The sequence below is a fragment of the Oncorhynchus tshawytscha genome, linkage group LG05, assembly GCF_018296145.1.
Source record: "Oncorhynchus tshawytscha isolate Ot180627B linkage group LG05, Otsh_v2.0, whole genome shotgun sequence".
Lineage (NCBI taxonomy): Eukaryota > Metazoa > Chordata > Actinopteri > Salmoniformes > Salmonidae > Oncorhynchus > Oncorhynchus tshawytscha.
This window is the reverse complement of record NC_056433.1, coordinates 77,691,516-77,718,594: the sequence shown is the minus strand read 5'-3', so window position 1 is coordinate 77,718,594 and position 27,079 is coordinate 77,691,516. Positions and strand designations below refer to the sequence as shown.

At 46.4% G+C, this 27,079-nt stretch overlaps 1 protein-coding gene across 1 annotated transcript; it reads right to left on the bottom strand.

Moving 5' to 3' along the window:
• Positions 1-1,635: 1,635 nt before the first annotated feature.
• Positions 1,636-7,129, bottom strand: dmrt2b (doublesex and mab-3 related transcription factor 2b). Its single transcript, XM_024422320.2, has 3 exons — positions 6,434-7,129; positions 3,759-3,858; positions 1,636-2,812 (listed from the first exon to the last, which is right to left on the bottom strand). The coding sequence occupies exons 1-3, from the start codon at positions 6,797-6,799 to the stop codon at positions 1,962-1,964; spliced, it is 1,317 nt and encodes a 438-aa protein (XP_024278088.1). The 5' UTR covers positions 6,800-7,129; the 3' UTR covers positions 1,636-1,961.
• Positions 7,130-27,079: the final 19,950 nt, after the last annotated feature.

The window sequence follows — 27,079 nt, the reverse complement described above, 5'->3', positions numbered from 1 at the left end:
AGCGACGCTGAACTGGAACATGGGTATCGCAGTGGTTCAGAGGAAGCTAGCAATGTGGAAGGCTAGGTCTTTGTCTTTTATAGGTAAGGTCCTGGTCCTAAAGGTGGATGTATTGCCATCTCTTTTGTACTTGGCGTACATCTACCCATTGCCGGCTTGTCTGAGAAGGTCTCTAGTGAGGCTTGTGTTTCAGTTTATGTGGGGTGGCAGGTACGAGTGGGTCGCCAGGGCGCGCATGCTCTGTCCCATCGGGGAGGGAGGTAGGGGGGTACCACATCTCCCCCTCAAGCTAGACGCCATTTTTGTTTCTTTCCTGTTGAGGGAGCTAGCTCAGCCAGTTATACACCCGTCCGGTTACCTCCTGCGGGTGTTCTTCTCGTATCAGGCGAGAAGCGTAATGGTGTGGTCTAACGCGGGTCCTCGGGCGGAACAGCTGCCGTGGCACTTTGGCCATGCGGCCAAGTGGCTGCGTGCGCACCCCGAGGTTGAAGTTGCCCGAGTAGGTTTAGACCACAGGCACCTGTACGAGGAGGTCAGGCAGGCAGGGAGTCCTGCACCTGTAGCGGGCATCTCGTCAGTGGTCTGGGAGGGAGTGCAGGCGCGGGGCCTGGACAACAGGCTCAAGGACCTGAATTGGTTGAGCCTCCATAAGTGCTTGCCGGTACGTTCCATCATGTACCGGCATAGTTTGTCGCGATCCTCCACCTGTCCAAGATCTGCTTGTGGCAGGGAGGAGACTGTGCGCCATGCCTTCTGGGACTGTGCCTTTGCCGGACTAGTCTGGGCTAGGGCACGGGTGCTGCTAGGTTTGGTTAGGAGCGACTTTTTGCTGACTTGGGCTAGGTTAGAGAGAGGCGTAGGGAGAGCGAGGGGAACGGAAAGGGACAGGTTTCTGCTCTGGCTTCTCATGAGTCTCTTTAAAAGGGGGCTGTGGGAAGCCAGGCAGAATTTAGTTAAGACAGGGAGAGATTGGGGGGTGGAAGGGATAGTGAGGAGGGTGGAAGGTGATGTGAGGGGGAGGATGAAGAGGGAGGAGATAAAGTGGGGGCAGCATGCGGCACGGGAGAGGTGGAAGGGGGGATTAGGGCTGGGAGTGTTAGAGGTAGATTTGTAAGGGGATAGATTAGGGAAGGGAAGATAGGGAAGGGTTAGGTATTGGTTAGGTATGACGGGGAGGGACGATGCTCCCCTGAGGTTTGTTTTTGTTTGGTTTTGTAAATAAAATTGATTAAGAATGAATGAGAATTATGATTTTGTAATTTTCAAAAAAAAAATCTCTATTTATTTACACAAGTATAGGCTGTTTCGGTTTTCGTAACGTCCTTTGTTTAGTAGTGTTTTGTGTTTATTCGTGTTTTGTGTTTATTCATTAAACATGGATCGCAATCTACACGCTGCATTTTGGTCCGACTATCCTTCACACCTAGAAAACCGTAACAGAAAGCATTCTAAAAGTATCTTCTGAATCATCTAAATGTGAGAGTGTTAGTTATTTTACAGTTGCCTTAGCCAAGGGAGTATAGCACATACAACAGTATACCAATACATTAATATGACACATGAAACGGGTTTTTTAAGTTAAAGGAAGTTTGCGGTCAGAAAAAGAAAAAGGACAATGATATGGGAATACAAACGGGAGATTATACAACATGTTACATTGTACATGTCTACTTTATTGCTTTCAAAATACAATATCTTACAATCCTTTGAAAAATGCTGAGCAATTTATAAAACTAACTAACAAATGTATAACATTTCAAAGTAGATTTGAGTATAAATATTCCACTAGTTACAAATTTTTACCACCAGTGTTGATATAGAAAATGCACTTCTGAAAAAAAATATTGGCACACTTACAGTAAAGTGCTACCAAAATATTTTTAACACCTACATTCCACTGTTTTAGATATAGCATAGACACCTCTATAACTTGCTGGCTTACGATTTTTACCAAGAGTTCTTCAAGCCCTCAGCAGTGACTCCACTGAGAACGGTAATGGCTGCCTCGCCACTGTGGGTTTCACTGAGTTGATCTGAGGCCTTTCATGATGCCTAGTCCCCCCTGCTGACCAGTCCTTGGGTGGGAGGAGGTGAGGTTCTAAGACCCTGCTGTGCCTATAGGGTTGTTCCTCTCTCTGAAACACATGCTTAGGCTCAGAGGGAGAGTCAGAGTGTGTGAGGGCTGTTTTTGGAATAACGAACTTTGGAGCTGTTGGAGCCGTTGGATTGTCTTTTACCCTTTTTGGCATGGCCTTATCCCTGTCCAGATCAGCTGAGCCTTCAGAATAACTACTCCCGCTCTGTTGGAGTTGTAGTGAGGGCAGGAGTGATGGCTCTTGACAGGTCTCCCTCTTCCTGGAACACTTCCAGCTCTCTAGTGCTCTCTCCCTGACTCGCTCCATGTGTTCCAGAACCCCAGAGTTAGAGTTACACTGTGACGTGAACTGCCTGTAACCATAACCGCTCTCTGCTGTGGATCGGGCCTTGACCTCTTCCTGGTAGCAGTGGAAGTCACACTCATACAGCACAGGGCCTGGTTTGTATTTGTGCACAGGCACGTAGGTGGCCACCCCGGGGTCCTTCTGTGGGCAGCAGTGGTGGGGGGAAGAGGGCAGCCCTGCCAGGGCAGGGTGGTGAAGCAGGGTGAGACCTGATAGGTCCTCCAGCTCTCTCTGTCTCAGCTCCCTCTCCAGCATCACACTCTCCAGCTCCTTATCAGCAAACGCCCTCCTCTTCCTCATCCGGGCACTGACAGAGGAGAAGTGACCTCGCTTGGACCAGGGTCCGTCCTCATTTACTGGGGGTTTGTAGCCTATAAGGAAGTAAACAAGACTGATGTCATTTACCTGTCTAATGATTAATATGATACACTCTTAGAAAAAAAAGTTCCAAAAGGGTTCTGTGGCTGTCCCCATAGGATAACCTTTTTTGGTTCATGTAGAACCCTTTTTGGTTCCAGGTAGAACTCTTGGGTTCCATGTAGAACCCTTTCCACAGAGGGTTCTACATGGAACCCAAAAGGATTCTACCTCAATCAATCAATCAAATGTATTTATAAATCTCTTTTTACATCAGCAGATGTCATAAAGTGCTATACAGACACCCAACCTAGAACCAAAAGGGCTTCTTCAAAGGGTTCTCTTATGGGGACAGCCGTAGAACCCTTTTTGGTTTTAGATAGCACTTTTTTTTCTCCGAGTACCCGAGCACACGTTCTGTTTTAATACAATCACATCACAAAGTTTATTTAGGTAAATTAAGTCAAAATTAATCAAAATTCAAGAATGGCACCCCATCAAAATGTATAAAGGCCAAGTAGATGCTCTAAACACAGCTGTGATGGCATGGCCTAGTGTGTGAACACGTTCATGTTACTCAGGGGAAAGTAGAAGAAACACAACCTCAAAACAACATTGTCCCTCCCAACCGCTCGCTGGTAAACACAATGTGCAATTCCATATCCTCTCATTTGCATAATTTGTATTATGCAAATGAGTGTGTATCACTCATACCCTCTAAGATACTCTTAGCTAGAATTCTAGGTGATTCATACCCTCTAAGATACTCTTAGCTAGAATTCTAGGTGATACATACCCTCTAAGATACTCTTAGCTAGGATGCTAGGTGATACATACCCTCTAAGATACTCTTAGCTAGGATGCTAGGTGATACATACCCTCTAAGATACTCTTAGCTAGGATGCTAGGTGATACATACCCTCTGAGATACTCTTAGCTAGGATGCTAGGTGATACATACCCTCTAAGATACTCTTAGCTAGGATGCTAGGTGCTCTGGTGTAGCGTTGATACGCTGTGCGAGGTAATGGTGCGGCTGTTCCTCTGACCCCTTTTTTACCCTGCAGAGGAGAGATAATATACATTGAAATAAATGTACATATGCATTAACCCCACGCTGTAAAAAAAAAGAAGAGTTGTTTCAACTAATTATTATCAAGTAGCTTGTTCCACAGCCTTTTTTAGTTTACTCAACTTTCGATCAAAGTGTTACCTGAACTTTTATTTTTTAGTTGGCCCAAACTTAGCCCCAACTTGAGAAAACTTAGGCAAAAAAACAGTCAACTTAAAATGTTGTGTTTGCTCAACTTGTCTCATATGTTTATACAATTCTTATTTGGGCATCTTCACTAAGGAAGGCTGTGGAACTACTTACTCACACGGTGCTTTTGACATACAATGTTTTCAACGTACATATTTGACACACATTCACATACATGATTACATTGTGCATGTTCATTTATACAGTTCATCACCTGGGATTTGAACTCACAATCTCTTGGTTCATGGCATACCAATGTCCCTGCTAAAACACCATGTCTGTGTCAATTACTGATTTCACCTGTATTGCTACACTTCAAAGTACATTCACTTGAAAGTACATCTATTTTATTGATCATAGTGATTCAGGAGTATCATTAAAACAGGTTAATATGCCCCACCAACATTAGACAACTAGACAGAAAGCCCTTAAATTGCTGAAATAAGTCAATCAAATCAATGACGAGAGAATAATGATTAAGTGATAATTGACACAGACATGGTGGAGTAGGAGGAAGAATGCCGTGAACACCAAATGGTTGTGAGTTCAGATCCCAGGTGAAGACATTTTGAATTATAGTTACTGCATAAATGAACATGCACAATGTATTAATGTGTGTCAAAGTGTGTAAAATATGTCAATTGAAAGCATTGTATGTTAGAAGCACTAATTTCATTTGTATAACCAGTTCCACAGATGCGCAAATATTTATTTCTAGTTGAAAGAACATATGAGTTGAGCAAACAGATTGTTTTAAGTAGACTGAATTTTTTGCCCAATTTTTTAAAAGTTGGAGCTAAGTTTGGGCAGGCAAAAAAAGTTTGGGTAACACTTTGACCAAAATCTTTAGTAAACTACTTTTACTTAATAACAATTAGGTGAAACAACAAAATAAAATGTAGAGCATGGGGAAATTATGATAGAGTAATGTATTACATTAATAAACCAGGTATGTAAGTACAGTCATAACCTCTATAATGTATTGTAGGCTACTGCATGAAGTTGCTAGTTTGTTACAGAATCATTACAATTGAGTGTTCTTGATGTAAGGCCTACAATTTCTATGATAAAATGCTTGTGAGTGTAAACAAATGAGTTTTATGAGTGGAATAACTAAATCTATACTGAACAAATATGTAAACGCAACATGTAAAGTCCATGTTTCATGAGCTGAAATAAAAGATTCCAGAAATGTTCCATACACACAAAATGCTTATTTCTCAAAAATGTGGTGGACAAATTTGTTTACATCCCTGTTAGTGAGCGTTTCTCTTTTGCCAAGATAATCCATCCACCTGACAGGTGTGGAATATCAAGAAGCAGATTAAACAGCATGATCATTACACAGGTACACCTTCTGCTAGGGACACTAAAAGGCCACTAAAGGGACCACTTGAGGGAGAGTGCAATTGGAATGCTGACTGCAGGAATGTCCACCAGAGCTGTTGCCAGATAATTGAATGTTAATTTCTCTACAATAAGCCACCTCCAACGTTGTTTTAGAGAATTTGGCAATACGTCCAACCGGCCTCACAACCACAGACCACGTGTAACCACGCCAGCCCAGGACCTCCACATCCGGCTTCTTCACCGGCAGGATCGTCTGAGACCAGCCACCCGGACAGCTGATGAAACTGAGGAGTATTTATGTCTGTAATAAAGCCCTTTTGTGGGGAAAAACAAATTCTGATTGGCTGGGCCTGGCTCCCCAGTGTGTGGCTCTGGCTCCCAAGTGGGTGGGCCTATGCCCTCCCAGGCCTACACATGGCTGCGCCCCTGCACGGTCATGTGAAATCCATAGATTAGGGCCTAATTTATTTATTTCAATTCACTGATTTCCTTATATGAAATGTACTGTAACTCAGTAAAATCATTGAAATTGTTGCATGTTGCATTTCTATTTATGTTCAGTATAAATAAAACAAATACATCAGGAAAACATACCCTATGCTATCCACAAATGTAAAGCAAAAACAGCCTATGTTTTTTTCAGGGAATATGGAACAATATTGTTCTTGTTTTCATCATCACAAAGGTTAAAAAGACATGCATATGAATCTGCTTAGTCACACACTATCTAAGAGAATATATAAATCATAGGCAACTTTTTTTTTTACATAGATTAGGACAATTAATTGTTCTCGTGTTTCAATTTCCACATTTCTCTATCAGAGCAAATGTAGACAAAAAGGAACAGGTGCATGATGCACATGGGTTAGTCATCATATCTGACCTGTATTAACCTGTAATTACATAATCATGGACTGACACAAGTTACAAAATATTTACATACAGCATTTAGGCCTACATGATATGATAATTATCTTTCTTAAATTATATCCTGCCAGTAAAAGTCAGATGTCCCTGACACTCACCTCTGTCGCCTGTTGTCTCCGCAGGGCGACTTGCGCAGCCATCACTCGCTGCCGCTCCACCACGAGAACACAGTTCGCGCACTGGCAGTCACGCCAGCGACAGAAGCGCTTGTGGCCTTTGAGACAAGACACGACGCCGTGGTTCCGACAGCGGGCGCATTTGGGGCTGCGGGTCGACTTGCGCGGCGTCTGCAGCGAATGCTGTTCCGTGACCACCTTCGCTCCTTTCTCCGCGCTGCCGTGCCGCTCCTCGGGCAGGCATCCGTCGAGACTTTCCACATCAATCTCCTCATCATCGAATTCGAGTTTCAGAGCATTAAGCTTGGTCGTCTCTAGCTGTAGGCCTCTTTCCAATTGAGTGGACATCTATGAGAAATTCCTTCCACGCTGTTGCAGTGCTGTATTCCCCACTTTAAAAGTTGTTAAGTTGTTGAAGCGCACCGTTCTGTTTGGCTGAACAGAACAGTCACTCTGTAAGCAGGGAGACGAGACTTTTGAAACCGCCAGACTTCTGAAATGTTAAGCTCCCAGCTGTTCTCTGACATTCGACAGAGTTTTTTCCGAGGACGGAGGCGAGGCGCACACACGGCGCTCCTGGCTGGTGAGATGAGACACAACGTGGTAGGATATGTTCGCTCACAGCACAGCCTGCATGTAGCCTGCCAACCTGCTTTAACCTTCAGACACCAGACCACATTTTTATTGGACGTCCAAATGTGCGAATCTCTAGACATCTTCAACGTCATCAGTGTTACATTAATGCAGGTTAACCCCTCCTGTTCACATTTGGAACGTTCGCACAGCGCGCGCACCTGTCAGTAACTTGTCACTCATGTCAGTACATTTAGGTAGCTTATTTCCCTAATGAGTTGTTCTTAGTGTTCCCTATATCAATTTGAACATGTACTCATTTTTGAACAATTCTGTGACTCATTATGAGTAAATTGTAGGTCCAAACCGTCCAAAACAAATGTGTAATGTGTATGGTTGATAACTACACCCCTTTTTTAATTGATATTATACAGACACACCATGTAGCGCTGGGCCAGTAACCGGAAGGTTGCTGGATCGAATCCCCGAGTTCCCCGGTAGGCCGTCATTGTAAATAAGAATTTGTTCTTAACTGACTTGCCTAGTTAAATAAAGGTTACATTTAAAACATTTAAAAAACATAAATAGTCAAATGAAGCGTAAATGAAACACAGTGTAATGAATTAGGCCTGCTCTTGACATAGGTGAGGAGGACGGTAAAACTATTTTCACACCAAGGTGAGTTTAGACATGAGAGAGAAACGAGGCGAAATGTGATTTTTTTTTTACTCATTGCACGGCACGGCACACGCCTCGGGGAGCAGAGTTATATTTGGAGAGCATGGCGTCACCACAGACAGAGCAGAGGGGAAAGTGAAACGAATTATATTTTCCCATTTACCTGGCAGTTCTCTTTACTCCCTCACAGTCATAAATGCTCTTGAATTATTCAGGTTTTTGGCCGAAATTAAGTTCAGAATATTCTCAATGTTTATTTTAATTCCTGTGCATAAAACTGAATCACTTTACTGAGACCAATGATTCCTCTTTAAAAAACATTATAACCTATGTCTCATGGGTATTGTAGAATATGTTTGGCAATAATATAGACATAGACATCAATATTCAATTACTAACATTTTCAACCTGACATTTTCAATATCTCCCTGTCCGAGTCTGTAATACCAACATGTTTTAAGCAGACCACCATAGACCCTGTGCCCAAGAACACCAAGGTAACCTGCCTAAATGACTACCGACCCATAGCACTCACGTCAGTAGCCATGAAGTGCTTTGAAAGGCTGGTCATGGCTCACATCAACACCATTATCCCAGAAACCCTAGACCCACTCCAATTTGCATACCGCCCTAACAGATCCACAGATGATGCAATCTCTATTGCACTCCACACTGCCCTTTCCCACCTAGACAAAAGGAACACTTATGTGAGAATGCTGTTCATTGACTACAGCTCAGCGTTCAACACCATAGCGCCCACAAAGCTCATCAATAAGCTAAGGACCCTGGGACTAAACACCTCCCTCTGCAACTGGATCCGGGACTTCCTGGCGGGCCGCCCCCAGGTGGTAAGGGTAGGTAACAACACATCCGACATGCTGATCCTCAACACGGGGGCCATTCAGGGGGCGTGCTCAGTCCCCTCCTGTACTCCCTGTTCAATCATGACTGCACAACTTTAAGTTAGCCGATGACACAATAGTGGTAGGCCTGATCAGAGACAACGACGAGACAGCCTATAGGGAGGAGGTCAGAGACCTGGCTGTGTGGTGCCAGGACAACAGCCTCTCCATCAATGTGATCAAGACAAAGGAGATGATTGTGGACTACAGGAAAAAGAGGACCGAGGACCATTCTTATCGACGGGGCTGTAGTGGAGCAGGTTGAGAGCTTCAAGTTCCTTGGTGTCCACATTACCAACAAACTAACAAGCACACCAAGACAGTTGTGAAGAGGGCATGGCAGAACCTATTACCCTTCAGGACACTGAAAAGATTTGGCATGGGTCCTCAGATCCTCAAAAGGTTCTACAGCTGCACCATTGAGAGCATCCTGACTGGTTGCATCACTGCCTGGTATGGCAACTGCTCGGCCTCCGACCCCAAAGCACTACTGAGGGTAGTGCACACGGCCCAGTACAGCACTGTTACAATAATGTACAATAATGTTTTAACTGCATTGTTGGTTAGGGGCTCGTAAGTAAGTAAGTATTTCACTGAGGTCTCTCCCTCTCCCTCTCCCTCTCCCTCCTCTCCCTCTCCCTCTCCCCCTCCCTCTCCCTCTCCCTCTCCCTCTTTCCTCTCCCTCTCCCTCTTTCCTCTCCCTCTCCCTCTCCCTCTTTCTCCTCCCTCTTCTTCTCCCTCTTTCTCCTCCCTCTTTCTCTCCCTCTCCCTCCCCTCTTTCTCCTCCCTTTTCTCTCCCCCTCCCTCTTCTCTCTCCTCCCTCTCCTCTCCTCTCCTCTCCTCTCCTCTCCTCTCCTCTCCTCTCCTCTCCTCTCCTCTCCTCTCCTCTCCTCTCCTCTCCTCTCCTCTCCTCTCCTCTCCTCTCCTCTCCCTCTCCCTCTTTCTCCTCCCTCTCCCTCTCTCTCCCTCTCCCTCTCCCTCTCCCTCTCCCTCTCCCTCTCCCTCTCCCTCTCCCTCTCCCTCTCCCTCTCCCTCTCCCTCTCCCTCTCCCTCTCCCTCTCCCCCTCTCCCTCCCTCCCTTCCCTATCCCCCCACCTCCCTCCCTGTTCCAGGTCTGAGTGCTCCCTCACAAGAAGGAAGTGTTACACAGGTGAGATAGCACAGCAACAGACTCCTCAGTCCACAGGTCAGAATGTTGAGAGGACAATCAGTCCACACCTTTCAGAGAACCTGCAGCATAGAGAGACTGTAATACTGTCACTCACACCTGCCTCACCTGAACAACTTGTCCTATGGATGTATATGGTTTATTCAAAGTAAAGAGCTCTATCACCACACTGACTGGGCTTGTGTACAGGGGAGAGAACATCAGCACTGCTGAATACCACCATGAGGACCAAGAGAGGGCATGAGAGGTGTGCACCCTGGTGGTCATAGTAAGCCACTACACCCGGTGCAGTTGTTACATTGGTCTATGGAGAAGAGTATCTGCCTGTCCCAAATCACAACCTATCCCTTTCCCTTTAACCCCTCGATGATAGCATGTGTAAAAGGTCTGGTTAGGTATAAGCAGTGATAAAGATTCCACAGTATTTCTTCCACCCTATAAAATCTGCAAACATTGAAAGGTTAGTGCCAAGGGAGGGGAAGGGATCTAGTTGGGACCGTCTGGCTGTGTTTACATCAAACCTTTTCAGTAATACTCCAATGTTAGCCTGCCTCTGCTTCTCAGCTGCTGATCTACTGAGAGGAATATTCACTGACAACGGAGCTCCAATATTGACAAAACTATAAGAGGCGACTAAGCACCAATTAATACAAGCTTTTAAGCAAGCAAAAAGACATGGCCATGAATCTGGATTGACTGCATCAATCGGAACAGAGCTTGATGGCCAGTCGTTTCATTTCAGATGATTCATGAACAGTTCCATTTAACATTGCCTCTCCTATGTGCTAAGATTTTTCTTCTTCAGATTGCCTTCATCACATTAGGTACTATGGTATGATGGTTAGCACCTAGGTTTCTCTGCATATAAATTGGATGAAAATTAATTGGCCAAAGGATGACAGACTGAGATCTGTACTACTTATGAGATGAGCTGGAGTTCGCCCAGCCTAGTGTTGTTTACCAAAGTTCAATCAGGAAGGCTTGTCTGAATGCTCATTAAACTTCATCCAGGAAGCATAACATAATTCACTCTGTTTCCTATTCTAGGGGCATAGTGTCTTGTTTCTTCTCCTCTTTCCTATTAGCCACGTGCAGAATGACATTCACCTATTGACCCTATAGCCTATAAGCACGGCACCATTATGCACATTCCTCACGCTTGATGTTTAACCTATGGGCTCACTTTTGCAATTATCACCTTCCTCTCGCTCAACCAATATGGGTCGTAAGTCTTGGGATGTATTTATATGTCAACTTATCTTCGTTCTCTCACTTGCTGTTTTTCAGCAACAGTTTTCAACAACCATTCACCTCCCCACCACCAGCAGCTATAATAACCTTAAGGTGCGTCATTGTAACTCCTTTACCCCAGCGGGGTGGGGTGGGGCGGGGGGTTGATGCCAGCCTGTACTCGATTGAACTGTAGTCTCTTCTGTCTGAGTGCTGGAACAGTGATATTGAGCTATATTGTTTCTGTTTAAGGGAACTCCATCATCTCCATCTCTGATTGACTATGTGACAGACAGAGAAAGACCAGACTTAATTTGAACTTACCGTTCAGCTCAAGGTGTGAATGCTCAGGAGAAGGATATGGACATGTCTGATATCCCTGTTGATATGATGGCAGCTGGTGACGACTCAATTTACAATCTAGGTGAAGTAAATGGTTTCCTGGACCAGACTTTTGGGAATCTGTTCAATTAGCTTGTGTATTAGAAGTAACTGGGCTATGTGGTGGCAGGGGCAGCATATATTCAGTCATGGTACTAACTTCAGTACTGGAGTGGAAATGTTGTTTTTCTCAGGCTTAGGGGTGAATGTGGTATCTACAACAGAGATTATCAAGTGTCAGGTTTCATTGATCAAGGCCGATGTTATGTTTCATTTTTAAAATGTATTTTATGTTTATGCTCCTAATGAGGGTACAGAGCATATTGCTGTATTTGATCAAATAAAGGAAATCTTAAGACAGTGTGACCAGGAGGGGTGTATAGTTTTAGGGGGGGGGGACTGGATCTCTACAGTGGGTTTTACTGATCGCACTGCTGAAGAACCTCGCCTGCGGTCAGCAATTTGTCTGTCTGGTCAACTAACTGAGTTTCAGCTTTCTGATGTGTGGAGAGTAAGGAATGCAAAAGTTAGGCAGTACACATGGTTAAAAGTTAATGAAGGTGGTGTCAGTGCAGCAAGGTTAGACAGGTTGCATGTATCACTACTGTAGTAGGGTTGGAAGGTTAGACAGGTTGTATGTATCTGATCACTACTGCAGTAGGGTTGGAAGGTTAGACAGGTTGTATGTATCTGATCACTACTGTAGTAGGGTTGGAAGGTTAGACAGGTTGTATGTATCTGAGCACAACTGTAGTAGGGTTGGAAGGTGATATTACTCCTGTGGATTTTTCTGATCATCATAATGTGTCTGTTGATATTCACTTGTCCTGTCCACGAAGGTCATCACCTTACTGGTATTTTAATGTTTAGTTGTTAAATGACCATGTTTTGTGAAAAGTTTTTTTTTTGGGGGGGGGGGAAATGTAGAGTTATTAAATGTAATTTTGAGTCCTTGAGACAATGGTGGGAGGTTGGGAAGGCCCAAATACATGTGTTTTGTCAACAGTATATTGCTCTATCTAGTATTGAAGTTAAAGAGACTATCAGGGCCCTTGAACAGGACATCAAATCTATTGAATTGAAGCTGCTCAATCAGAATTACCCCAGACTAGTCATGAACTTACAGGACAATAGACATGAATTGAGGTAGTTTTTACATGAAAGTGTTTAGGGTGCCTTGATTAGGTCTCGCTTTGCTACCCTCAAGGATATGGATGCTCCTAGCTCTTTAAAAATATCCTAGGGCAGTCGACATTGCAACCTAAATGCCTTCGTCTCCCTGATGGGAAGGTGACCACGGATGACGGTGACAAGCACCAACATGCCGTGTGTTTTTTACTCAGCCCTCTATAAGGAGGATTGTGATCCTCTGTGTGCTGAACAGTTGTTACATGGACTTCCTCACTTTGACCCTGAGGAGAGAGCTGCTTTGGACTCTGACATTACTCTGCAGGGGTAAACAATGAAAGCCTTTGGGTTTGGGGATGTTTTTTTTGTCTTGGATGAGTTTACTGTATGCTGGAGGCTCATGGTGAAGGAGGGGGTTAGTTTAAGCTGCCCCATCCCCGTCCAAAGGGGTATAAGGCAGGGATGCCCAATTTCAGGACAGTTATATTGTCTGGCAATTGAACAAATGCTTTGTTTTATAAGAGCGAGGCTTACTGGTTTCTCTGTTCCAGGGCTTATGATGGGTTCCATGATGGCACTGTCTGCGTATGCAGATGACGTGACCGTTTTTATTACAGGGGGCGAGGATGTTAAGGTTCTCTCAAACGCTTTAAAGGTGTGTGAGGGGCCTCCTCAGCTAGAGTCAATTGGGAAAAGAGTGAATCGCTGTGTGCAGGTCAGCTTCAGATAGGGTCCGCTCCACGGTTACCAGGGGGCTTCAGATAGTGTCCACTCCATGGTTACCAAGGGGCTTCAGATAGGGTCCGCTCCACGGTTACCAGGGGGCTTCAGATAGGGTCCGCTCCACGGTCACCAGGGGGCTTCAGATAGTGTCCACTCCATGGTTACCAGGGGGCTTCAGATAGTGTCCACTCCACGGTTACCAGGGGGCTTCAGATAGTGTCCACTCCATGGTTACCAGGGGGCTTCAGATAGTGTCCACTCCACGGTTACCAGGGGCTTCAGATAGGGTCCGCTCCACGGTTACCAGGGGCTTCAGATAGTGTCCACTCCACGGTTACCAAGGGGCTTCAGATAGGGTCCGCTCCACGGTTACCAGGGGGCTTCAGATAGTGTCCACTCCATGGTTACCAAGGGGCTTCAGATAGGGTCCGCTCCACGGTTACCAGGGGGCTTCAGATAGGGTCCGCTCCACGGTCACCATGGGGCTTCAGATAGTGTCCACTCCATGGTTACCAGGGGCTTCAGATAGTGTCCACTCCACGGTTACCAGGGGCTTCAGATAGTGTCCACTCCATGGTTACCAGGGGGCTTCAGATAGTGTCCACTCCACGGTTACCAGGGGCTTCAGATAGTGTCCACTCCATGGTTACCAGGGGGCTTCAGATAGTGTCCACTCTACGGTTACCAGGGGCTTCAGATAGTGTCCACTCCACGGTTACCAGGGGCTTCAGATAGTGTCCACTCCACGGTTACCAGGGGGCTTCAGATAGTGTCCACTCCACGGTTACCAGGGGGCTTCAGATAGTGTCCACTCCACGGTTACCAGGGGGCTTCAGATAGTGTCCACTCCATGGTTACCAGGGGGCTTCAGATAGTGTCCACTCCATGGTTACCAGGGGGCTTCAGATAGGGTCCACTCCATGGTTACCAGGGGGCTTCAGATAGGGTCCACTCCATGGTTACCAGAGGGCTTCAGATAGTGTCCACTCCATGGTTACCAGGGGGCTTCAGATAGGGTCCACTCCATGGTTACCAGGGGGCTTCAGATAGTGTCCACTCCATGGTTACCAGGGGGCTTCAGTGGGGCAGAGATGGGATGAAGACTTCCAGGTTTTTCAAGGCTCCGATGACTTTCAAAAAAATAACTGAGAAAGTGTGTGCCAGATTGTCTCTGTGAATATGTGTGTTACCCCATCTGTTTTACAGGGGAAGGGTGCTGGTAGACAATAACCCAGCCACCTCTATCCTGTGGCTCAGACTAATGATTTTACAGCCTGATACAAGAGCTTCAAGAGCTACCCTTGTGCATTTCTTTCTGGTCTGGACAACATTGGATTAAAGCTGCAGCCCTGTACCTGCCACTGCATGAGGGTGGGCTAGTCTTGGTGGACATTTCTTCTAGGATCATGGCTTTCTGGCTTCAAGCAGCACAGACTGTTGTATGGTGATGGTTCTAGCAGTCCGGAGACTGTTGTATGGGGATGGTTCTAGCAGCCCAGAGACTGTTGTGCGGTGATGGTTCTAGCAGCCCAGAGACTGTTGTACGGTGATGGTTCTAGCAGGCCAGAGACTGTTGTATGGTGATGATTCTAGCAGCCCAGAGACTGTTGTACGGTGATGGTTCTAGCAGCCCAGAAACGGTTGTATGGGGATGGTTCTAGCTGGGTCGACACAGCCTATACATTAATGAGGAGAGCGGGCTGTTTGGGATTTTTCTCTTAAAGCTAGAGGGGGGAGATTTGTCTTGCCTGACTCCATTCTATGAGTCTATTACACAGGCTGGGAGAGTTTTTGACCTGTCCCGTAAGGCCGGCCAGGGATGTGGCTTTTTGAAGAGCCTCTTTTTTTACAACACTGCCATCCAGTCCCGTGCTCTGGGTTCAGCCAGCCTACGTTCATGCCTGTTAGGTGTGGGGTGTACCAAGCTGGGTCATCTGATGCGGAGCAGGAGCAGATCGTTGGAGGAGCTGGGAGAAAGAGCGGGGATCCGATCATCTCGCCTACTGAGGAAGGTCGTAGATGAGGTCTGTAATTCCTTGCCAGTACTTTATCTGCGGTATGTGACTGATACTTCCAATTCTTATCTGTGGACGGAGGGTCTGGATTATGTGTTCCCTGCGCTGAATGTTAGTGCTGCGATGGGGGCATTAGAAGAGGACGGAGGGTCTGGATTATGTGTTCCCTGCGCTGAATGTTAGTGCTGCGATGGGGGCATTAGAGGAGGACGGAGGGCCTGGATTATGTGTTCCCTGCGCTGAATGTTAGTGCTGCGATGGGGGCATTAGAAGAGGACGGAGGGCCTGGATTATGTGTTCCCTGCGCTGAATGTTAGTGCTGCGATGGGGGCATTAGAAGAGGACGGAGGGTCTGGATTATGTGTTCCATGCGCTGAATGTTAGTGCTGCGATGGGGGCATTAGAGGAGGACGGAGGGCCTGGATTATGTGTTCCCTGCGCTGAATGTTAGTGCTGCGATGGGGGCATTAGAGGAGGACGGAGGGTCTGGATTATGTGTTCCCTGCGCTGAATGTTAGTGCTGCGATGGGGGCATTAGAGGAGGACGGAGGGCCTGGATTATGTGTTCCCTGCGCTGAATGTTAGTGCAGCGATGGGGGCATTAGAGGAGGACGGAGGGTCTGGATTATGTGTTCCCTGCACTGAATGTTAGTGCTGCGATGGGGGCATTAGAAGAGGACGGAGGGTCTGGATTATGTGTTCCCTGCGCTGAATGTTAGTGCTGCGATGGGGGCATTAGAAGAGGACGGAGGGTCTGGATTATGTGTTCCCTGCGCTGAATGTTAGTGCTGCGATGGGGGCATTAGAAGAGGACGGAGGGTCTGGATTATGTGTTCCCTGCGCTGAATGTTAGTGCTGCGATGGGGGCATTAGAAGAGGACGGAGGGTCTGGATTATGTGTTCCCTGCGCTGAATGTTAGTGCTGCGATGGGGGCATTAGAGGAGGACGGAGGGCCTGGATTATGTGTTCCCTGCGCTGAATGTTAGTGCTGCGATGGGGGCATTAGAAGAGGACGGAGGGTCTGGATTATGTGTTCCCTGCGCTGAATGTTAGTGCTGCGATGGGGGCATTAGAGGAGGACGGAGGGCCTGGATTATGTGTTCCCTGCGCTGAATGTTAGTGCTGCGATGGGGGCATTAGAAGAGGACGGAGGGTCTGGATTATGTGTTCCCTGCGCTGAATGTTAGTGCTGCGATGGGGGCATTAGAAGAGGACGGAGGGTCTGGATTATGTGTTCCCTGCGCTGAATGTTAGTGCTGCGATGGGGGCATTAGAAGAGGACGGAGGGTCTGGATTATGTGTTCCCTGCGCTGAATGTTAGTGCTGCGATGGGGGCATTAGAAGAGGACGGAGGGTCTGGATTATGTGTTCCCTGCGCTGAATGTTAGTGCTGCGATGGGGGCATTAGAGGAGGACGGAGGGCCTGGATTATGTGTTCCCTGCGCTGAATGTTAGTGCTGCGATGGGGGCATTAGAAGAGGACGGAGGGTCTGGATTATGTGTTCCCTGCGCTGAATGTTAGTGCTGCGATGGGGGCATTAGAGGAGGACGGAGGGCCTGGATTATGTGTTCCCTGCGCTGAATGTTAGTGCTGCGATGGGGGCATTAGAAGAGGACGGAGGGTCTGGATTATGTGTTCCCTGCGCTGAATGTTAGTGCTGCGATGGGGGCATTAGAAGAGGACGGAGGGTCTGGATTATGTGTTCCCTGCGCTGAATGTTAGTGCTGCGGTGGGGGCATTAGAAGAGGACGGAGGGTCTGGATTATGTGTTCCCTGCGCTGAATGTTAGTGCTGCGATGGGGGCATTAGAAGAGGACGGAGGGTCTGGATTATGTGTTCCCTGCGCTGAATGTTAGTGCTGCGATGGGGGCATTAGAAGAGGACGGAGGGTCTGGATTATGTGTTCCCTGCGCTGAATGTTAGTGCTGCGATGGGGGCATTAGAAGAGGACGGAGGGTCTGGATTATGTGTTCCCTGCGCTGAATGTTAGTGCTGCGATGGGGGCATTAGAAGAGGACGGAGGGTCTGGATTATGTGTTCCCTGCGCTGAATGTTAGTGCTGCGATGGGGGCATTAGAAGAGGACGGAGGGTCTGGATTATGTGTTCCCTGTGCTGAATGTTAGTGCTGCGATGGGGGCATTAGAAGAGGACGTGGGGATGCTGCTTTCCTTCGATACGTCGGAGCTGGGGTAGTTCAAGGCAGTGGGAAAGAAGGCCTTGTACATAATGTGTAAAAGTGTCCCGTGCTTCTTCCCTGGAAGAGGTGAAATTGGCGAGGTGGGCGGGTGTGTTTGGTCCAGGTGCCTCTCCAACAGGAGAGGCACTAGTCTAAATCTCAGTGTTCCAAAAAAGGTCCAGTTTCTAGGACCACAAATACAAATTTCATCTAGACACCGTTGCACACAAACAATTATACATACCATGGCCTAAACATCAGCGCCCCAGGTAACCTCCACAAAGCTGTGAACGATCTGAGAGACGAGGCAGGAAGGGCATTCTATGCCATCAAAAGGAACATAACATTTGACATACCAATTAGGATCTGGCAAAAAAATACTTGATTCAGTTATAGAACCCATTGCCCTTTATGGTTGTGAGGTCTGGGGTCCGCTCACCAACCAAGAATTCACAAAATGGGACAAATACCAAATTGAGACTCTGCTTAGAGAATTCTGCAGACATATCCTATCATTACAACACTGTATATATATGTAACGGATGTGAAACGGCTACGACTGCATGGAGGGGCCTGTGAAACTCTCCTGCCATTGTTAGGCTCAAGAGTTTTCACACCCCTCACTTCACACTTCAGTGCTAATTGAAGTTGCAGGCTGGTCAGTTCTGTCCTAGCAGCTTGGTAGCGTAGTAGCCTTATTTATTAAGCTTTATATAACAAAATGACCTAGAGATTATTGTCTTTTACTTTTTAGCTTCAGAAGTAGCTTCAGACTGAACATTACTCACTCAGTTTTGTTTTTCTTCTGCAGGTTTTGGTTTGTTAGAAGTGTTTTCTTGATAGTCATTAGTAGTAATAGTCCATTCAGGTAATGTTGTGAAAAATCAAGGTTTAATGTGTCAGGATTCTCCTAGGGGTCATGATTTGGGGCTGTACAAATGTTTGATGTATTAGAATAATTGATTATGCTTATGTTATATTAATAGAAGGGGAGGCGTTATAAGACCCCTCCCTCCTTACATTTATAGGGTCCTAGACTACAGATTAACAATATATATATATATATTCATTATATGGTTTTAGAATTGTTCCACAGTTGTTTGCTCTTTCTGTCTCTTATAATGTGTGACTGAGACAGAACTCTGCAGAGGAGTGTGGAAGATAAGAGACTACTCAGACATTCCACAATAAATCAACTTTGGGGAGGGGACATTTATTGCCAAGCTTTTAGATAACACTGAAACTCTATGTTTGTATAGCTATGGACGCATGGGCTTGGTCTCAGGAGTAAAAAGGTCATGACGTAGTCAGTGACATCACTAAGGCGGGACTTCGGTTTAATAAAACAACTATAGACCTTTTGTTTGATGCAGAACTTACTCAGAAACATGCGTGCTGTGTTCCTATTCCTGTTCCTGTTCCTGTTTGTCAACTTCTGTCTGCAATTGCATAAATAAAGGTTTTTGAATGATTTAATTAAATATATTGTCATAATGCTAATTTCACCATTGAGCCAATGATGATTGACAAGGAGGAAAGGAACAAACCTAACATAGGTATGGAATTTGGATTTGGATTGAAGATTGTGATGTTGAGGTTAGTATCATGTATAAGTCCTTGCGAAAAAAGGTCAAGTTTATCTACATTGATCCAACTAAAATTCTATCTTTTTGTAGAAGAATTCAGGAGCCCATGAGCTCACTACCGCTCTCTCTCTCTGTCAATTCAATTCAATTCAAGGGCTTTATTGGCATGGGAAACATGTGTTAACATTGCCAAAGCAAGTGAGGTAGATAATATATAAAGTGAATATATAAAGTGAAAAACAATAAAAAATTAACAGTAAACATTACACATACAGAAGTTTCAAAAAAATAAAGACATTACAAATGTCATATTATATATATACAGTGTTTTAACAATGTACAAATGGTTGAAGGACACAAGATAAAATAAATAAGCATAAATATGGGTTGTATTTACAATGGTGTTTGTTCTTCACTGGTTGCCCTTTTCTCATGGCAACAGGTCACAAATCTTGCTGCTGTGATGGCACACTGTGGAATTTCACCCAGTAGATATGGGAGTTTTTCAAAATTGGATTAGTTTTCGAATTCTTTGTGGATCTGTGTAATCTGAGGGAAATATGTCTCTCTAATATAGTCATACATTGGGCAGGAGGTTAGGAAGTGCAGCTCAGTTTCCACCTCATTTTGTGGGCAGTGAGCACATAGCCTGTCTTCTCTTGAGAGCCATGTCTGCCTACGGCGGCCTTTCTCAATAGCAAGGCTATGCTCACTGAGTCTGTACATAGTCAAAGCTTTCCTTCATTTTGGGTCAGTCACAGTGGTCAGGTATTCCGCCGCTGTGTACTCTCTGTGTAGGGCCAAATAGCATTCTGGTTTGCTCTGTTTTTTTGTTAATTCTTTCCAAATGTGTCAAGTAATTCTCTTTTTGTTTTCTCATGATTTGGTTGGGTCTAATTGTGCTGCTGTCCTTGGGCTCTGTGGGGTCTGTTTGTGTTTGTGAACAGAGCCCCAGGACCAGCTTGCTTAGGGGACTCTTCTCCAGGTTCATCTCTCTGTAGGTGATGGCTTTGTTATGGGTTTGGGAATCACTTCCTTTTAGGTGATTGTAGAATTTAATGGCTCTTTTCTGGATTTTGATAATTAGTGGGTATCGGCCTAATTCTGCTCTGCATGCATTATTTGGTGTTCTACATTGTACACGGAGGATATTTTTGCAGAATTCTGCATGCAGTCTCAATTTGGTGTTTGTCCCATTTTGTGAAATCTCGGTTGGTGAGCGGACCCCAGACCTCACAACCATAAAGGGCAATGGGCTCTATGACTGATTCAAATATTTTTAGCCAGATCCTAATTGGTATGTTGAATGTTATGTTCCTTTTAATGGCATAGAATGCCCTTCTTGCCTTGTCTCTAGTAGGGTGAGGCTGGGTGCTGCAGACCTTTCTAGTTCCCCCACCAATTCGTTGATATATACACTGCTCAAACAAATAAAGGGAACACTTACACAACACAATGTAACTCCAAGTCAATCACACTTCTGTGAAATCAAACTGTCCACTTAGGAAGCAGCACTGATTGACAATAAATTTCACATGCTGTTGTGCAAATGGAATAGACAACAGGTGGAAATTATAGGCAATTAACAAGACACCCCCAATAAAGGAGTGGTTCTGCAGGTGGTGACCAAAGACCACTTCTCAGGTCCTATGCTTCCTGGCTGATGTTTTGGTCACTTTTGAATGCTGGCGGTGCTTTCACTCTAGTGGTAGCATGAGACGGAGTCTACTACCCACACAAGTGGCTCAGGTAGTGCAGCTCATCCAGGATGGCACATCAATGCGAGCTGTGGAAAGTTTGCTGTGTCTGTCAGCGTAGTGTCCAGAGCATGGAGGCGCTACCAGGAGACAGGCAGGTACATCAGGAGACGTGGAGGAGGCCGTAGGAGGGCAACAACCCAGCAGGAGGACCGCTATCTCCGCCTTTGTGCAAGGAGGAGCAGGAGGAACACTGCCAGAGCCCTACAAAATGACCTCCAGCAGGCCACAAATGTGCATGTGTCTGCTGAAACGGTCAGAAACAGACTCCATGAGGGCATGCAGACTTGCAGACTCCATGAGGGCATTATTCAATTATTCATGTGCTTACAGCCCAACACCGTGCAGGACGTTTGGCATTTGCCAGAGAACACCAAGACTGGCAAATTCGCCACTGGCGCTCTGTGCTCTTCACAGATGAAAGCAGGTTTACACTGAGCACATGTGACAGACGTGACAGAGTCTGGAGACGCCGTAGAGAACATTCTGCTGCCTGCAACATCCTCCAGTATGACCGGTTTGGCGGTGGGTCAGTCATGGTGTGGGGTGGCATTTCTTTGGGGGGCCGCACAGCCCTCAATGTGCTCGCCAGAGGTAGCCTGACTGCCATTAGGTACCGAGATGAGATCCTCAGACCCCTTGTGAGACCATATGCTGGTGTGGTTGGCCCTGGGTTCCTCCTAATGCAAGACAATGCTAGACCTCATGTGGCTGGAGTGTGTCAGCAGTTCCTGCAAGAGGGAGGCATTGATGCTATGGACTGGCCCGCCCGTTCCCCAGACCTGAATCCAATTGAGCACATCTGGGACATCATGTCTCGCTCCATCCACCAACGCCACGTTGCACCACAGACTGTCCAGGAGTTGGCGGATGCTTTAGATCCCTCAGGAGACCATCCGCCACCTCATCAGGAGCATGCCCAGGCGTTGTAGGGAGGTCATACAGGCACGTGGAGGCCATACACACTACTGAGCCTCATTTTGACTTGTTTTAAGGACATTACATCAAAGTTGGATCAGCCTGTAGTGTGGTTTTCCACTTTAATTTTGAGTGTGACTCCAAATCCAGACCTCCATGGGTTGATAAATTTGATTTCCAGTGATAATTTTTGTGTGATTTTGTTGTCAGCACATTCAACTATGCAAAGAAAAAAGTATTTAATAAAAATATTTCATTCATTCAGATCTAGGATGTGTTATTTTACTGTTCCCTTGATTTTTTTAGCCGTGTATGTTGAAGAGGGTGGGGCTTAAGCTGCATCACCCCATGGCCCTGTGGGAAGAAATGTGTGTTTTTTGCCAATTTTAACCGCACACTTGTTGTTTGTGTAGATGGATTTTATAATTTCGTATGTTTTACTCCCAACACCACTTTCCATCAATTTGTATAGCAGACCCTCATGCCAAATTGAGTCGAAGGATTTTTTGAAATCAACAAAACATCTCTCTCTCTGTCTCTCTCTGTCTCTCTCTCTGTTTTGCTCTCTCTGTTTTGCTCTCTCTCTCTTTCACTCTCCTCTTCCTTTTCAGTCTTGAGATACCAAAAATCCTAGAATTACAGTCCTCAATTGCACATGATTGAGGAGACTGAGTTGTAGTGAAAACCTGTACATAGTGTCCCTCAGAAGTGGTGTAGTAGTAACCTAGAGCACTGCTTCTCAACCCAGATGCCAAACCGAACCTCACGGACAAAGTGACCCTCATTGGCTCTGACATTTACTCTGACATTCCTGTCACACAGTCCCCTTCTCCCTCTCTTCCCTTCTTCCTCAGCCTATCACTCCATCCACTGGCTGTAGGGGACAGAGAAACTAGTGCCCCTCTGCTTCCATTAATCTGAGAAGATGTACTTTGACAGATTCCTCCATTCACCCTGTGAGTGTGTCCTTTCCTAGCCCCTACCTTCCTTCCTATGACTGCTTGTCCCATGTAAGCCCCAAGGGAGAAAACACATCAAATGAACACCAAAGGAAAACCGGTAAGTTAGCCTCAAGGTCAGAGAAGGCTCTACTTTTTAATGCAGTGAAGTTTAAGGAGAAAGGAGAAGAGGTTGGTGTGTTTGACTTTCAAAACGGAATCCTGAGCTGAATCTCAATCTGCTTCCAAAGGGAAAGATAAGGACCTGGGCTTTGATCAGTTGACTTTTCACACAGTATTCAACACCTTTGCCACCTTCACATATAGAGAAGAGACACTTCTCGTTAGTCAATGCTGTCTTAGATTCCATTTTATGCTGGACTTGAGTTGTCTCTCTAGCCAATTAGGTGCTTTGTAAAAATGGAAACAAGCCCAGGGCTACACTTTCTAAAGTAACCATAGATCTAAAGTTGGACCCTAACTGTGCGAGGTTATTTTCAGGGTCATTGTGGCAGCTGATGTTGTGGAGGTCACACACATGACAGGTGAACACTAAAGAGAGGAGAGGAGAGAGGAGAGGAGAGAAGGAAGGAGGTGTAATCAGGGCCAGAGGAGATGGCCAGTAGGAGGGCCCAATTGAAGAGGCAGTCACCCAGTCAGCCAATCAGCTTCCCAATCAGCCAATCAGCGTCCCAGTCAGCCAGTCACCCACCCAGTCAGTCAGTCAGCCTCCCAGTCAGCCAGTCAGCCTCCCAGCAGGCATCATGGTCAGGGGAGCACAAACCTAAGTGCTGAGTATCACTCTGGCATCTCAATGCAGCCTAGTGACCATGCAGCCTGGTCGCCATGCAGGCTGATCTCATTTCAGCCTGGTCTCCATGCAGCCTGGTCTCCATGCAGCCTGACCTCCGTGCAGCCTGGTCTCCATGGAGCCTGACCTCCGTGCAACCTGGTCTTCATGCAGCCTGGTCTCCACGCAGCCTGACCTCCATGCAGCCTGGTCTCCATGCAGCCTGACCTCCATGCAGCCTAATCTCCATGCAGCCTGACCTCCATGCAGCCTGACCTCCGTGCAGCCTGGTCTCCATGCTGCCTATGGGAACCGCCATAGTGGCGCTCTCAGTGGCACAATTGGGGATGGGTGTAAAGACACTCCCCTACCTTACCCCCTACCACAAACATCCCCAGTAGAGCTGTGACTCCCCTACCTTACCACAGACAACACCAGTAGAGCTGTGATTCCCCTAACCTACCCCCTACCACATACAACCCCAGTAGAGCTGTGACTCCCCTACCTTACCACAGACAACCCCAGTAGAGCTGTGACTCCCCTACCTTACCACATACAACACCAGTAGAGCTGTGACTCCCCTACCTTACCACATACAACCCCAGTAGAGCTGTGACTCCCCTACCTTACCACAGACAACCCCAGTAGAGCTGTGACTCCCTACCTTACCACAGACAACCCCAGTAGAGCTGTGACTCCCCTACCTTACCACAGACAACACCAGTAGAGCTGTGACTCCCCTACCTTACCACAGACAACCCCAGTAGAGCTGTGACTCCCCTACCTTACCACAGACAACACCAGTAGAGCTGTGACTCCCCTACCTTACCACAGACAAGCCCAGTAGAGCTGTGACTCCCCTACCTTACCACATACAACACCAGTAGAGCTGTGACTCCCCTACCTTACCACAGACAACACCAGTAGAGTTGTGACTCCCCTACCCCCTACCACATACAACCCCAGTAGAGCTGTGACTCCCCTACCTTACCACATACAACCCCAGTAGAGCTGTGACTCCCCTACCTTACCACAGACAACCCCAGTAGAGCTGTGACTCCCCTACCTTACCACATACAACCCCAGTAGAGCTGTGACTCCCCTACCTTACCACAGACAACCCCAGTAGAGCTGTGACTCCCCTACCTTACCACAGACAACCCCAGTAGAGCTGTGACTCCCCTACCTTACCACATACAACCCCAGTAGAGCTGTGACTCCCCTACCTTACCACAGACAACCCCAGTAGAGCTGTGACTCCCCTACCTTACCACAGACAACCCCAGTAGAGCTGTGACTCCCCTACCTTACCACAGACAACCCCAGTAGAGCTGTGTGTGAAAGGCTCTGTAGGCCCAGAGGTGGATGATGTTTTCTCAATACATGGGAAAAAAATTGTTGTCACAGGATGATGTTTTTGTCAATTCATTGCAGTCAATGTTTTTCTCGTTTACCTCGTGTCTGTCTCTCTTTCTCACTCTCTCACTCTCTACCTCACTCTCTTTCTCACTCACTCAGTCTCTACCTCCCTCCCCTTCCTCTCATCTCTCTCTCCTTCCTCTCTCCTCCTCCCTCCTTCACCCCTCCCTCTCTCTCATTCCTCCTCCTCTCTCTCGTTCCTCCTCCTCACTCTCCCTCCTCTCTCCCCCTCCCTCCTTCAATTTCTCCCTCCTCTCTCTCTCCATCCCTCCTGTACCTTCTCCCTCTCTCTCTCCCCTCTCTCCTCCTCTCTTTCTCTCCCCATTTTCTGTCTCTCCTCCTCCTCCTTCATTCCCTTCTTTCCCTGGCTTCCCCTCCTCTCATCTCTCTCTCTGCCTCCTCTCGCTTCGTCCTCTCTCCCACAGACATCCCGACATTCAGACAGACAGGCAGTTAGGCAGATGGACAGACAGACAGACAGACAGACAGACAGACAGACAGACAGACAGACAGACAGACAGACAGACAGACAGACAGACAGACACAGACAGACAGACAGACAGACAGACAGACAGACAGACAGACAGACAGACCGGTAGGCATGCATGCATGCCGACAGGCAGGCAGGCAGACAGACAGAGAGACACAAACTGTTTCAAGTTTCAAGTCAATATATATATTTTTACCAATATCGTCTTAATAAGGCTCTAAGTTTCTAGAACTGCAGACCGTTGTGTCCAATGGAGGTCAGAAATGCTTTCTGGTTGATCGACTTTGATATGTTGGGTCCCCCGGTCACAAATATATTACATTTGGAAAGTTAAATCTTTTTAACCCTTTGAAAACGCCCCTATGACCCCGAAGCAAGTCCCTTCCTGTAATCGCATGAAGCTGAAATTCAATGTACGGCCTCCTGGGAACACTCTTTAACGATGCCCTGAGTTTTAGGAATTGACCGCTCTACAGAGGATGGAAAACAGTGTTTTTGTGTAACTGCAGGGAGAGAATGAAGGATCATGTTGAGGATTAATTAAGATACTTCCTGTTGCCATAGGAAGCTAATCCTCAACACAAGGCATCCCTATAAGGTCACAGTTGGTTGTGTGCAAGGACGGTTAGCTAGCTCAATCCTCAGCCCGCACATGGTTATGTAGGTAATGCTTTTCTATGGATGAAAATCCTTGTTCTCTTTGGGACCAAGTTTTTACTGTGAATAGTTCATTTCACGGTCAGATGTAGACTTGCATTCATCAGGAGTGTCTGTTGAATGATACCATGCGTGAATTTTGTTTCTAGCCTCAACCGTTCTGCCAATGTCAGTCAAAAGCACATGAAGTCTAGGTCAGGCTTGAAGAGAGACTTACCATGTAGTGTGGTGAGGGGGAAATGTATTCATTGTTCATTGGATTAAGGTTAGGGTTATGTCTAGGCTCTAACCATAACCATAACCCTAGCTTCATGTCCACTCCCAGCTCAATCCTAATCATAACACTGACCCTAACCCTAACCATAACCCTAACCATAACCCTAACCCTAGCTTCATGTCCACTCCCAGCTCAATCCTAATCATAACACTGACCCTAACCCTAACCCTAACCATAACCATAACCCTAACCCTAACCATAACCCTAACCATAACCCTAACCATAACCCTAACCCTAACCATAACCCTAACCCTAGCTTCATGTCCACTCCCAGCTCAATCCTAATCATAACACTGACCCTAACCCTAACCCTAACCATAACCCTAACCCTAACCATAACCCTAACCATAACCCTAACCCTAACCATAACCCTAACCCTAACCCTAACCCTAACCATAACCCTAACCCTAGCTTCATGTCCACTCCCAGCTCAATCCTAATCATAACACTGACCCTAACCCTAACCCTAACCCTAACCATAACCATAACCCTAACCATAACCCTAACCATAACCCTAACCCTAACCATAACCCTAACCCTAGCTTCATGTCCACTCCCAGCTCAATCCTAATCATGACCCTAACCCTAACGTTATTGCGAAAAACGTACACCCTGTGACATTTTACCTTTTTGCAAAAACGTCCCAGGATGTCGTTTTCCGGCTGATAATGGGTTCTGATATCCAATGAAGTGCAGCCCATCCATCACATCTCTGTCTGAGGGTGGAGCGTGTTTCCATACTGAACACAGAGCAGCGTGATCAGCGTGTGCTGTTTAACATGAGACACCACAGATGAAGGATAATCAATGCAATAGCTG

What these genes read in the sequence shown, in the direction of transcription:
- dmrt2b (XM_024422320.2), bottom strand. Translation starts at nt 6,799, where the DNA reads ATGTCCACTCAATTGGAAAGAGGCCTACAGCTAGAGACGACCAAGCTT. An exon ending in GGAGACAACAGGCGACAGAG is followed by an intron (nt 3,859 to 6,433) that starts GTGAGTGTCAGG and finishes TCTCCTCTGCAG; the next exon opens with GGTAAAAAAGGGGTCAGAGG. An exon ending in AGCTAAGAGTATCTTAGAGG is followed by an intron (nt 2,813 to 3,758) that starts GTATGTATCACC and finishes ACTTCCTTATAG; the next exon opens with GCTACAAACCCCCAGTAAAT.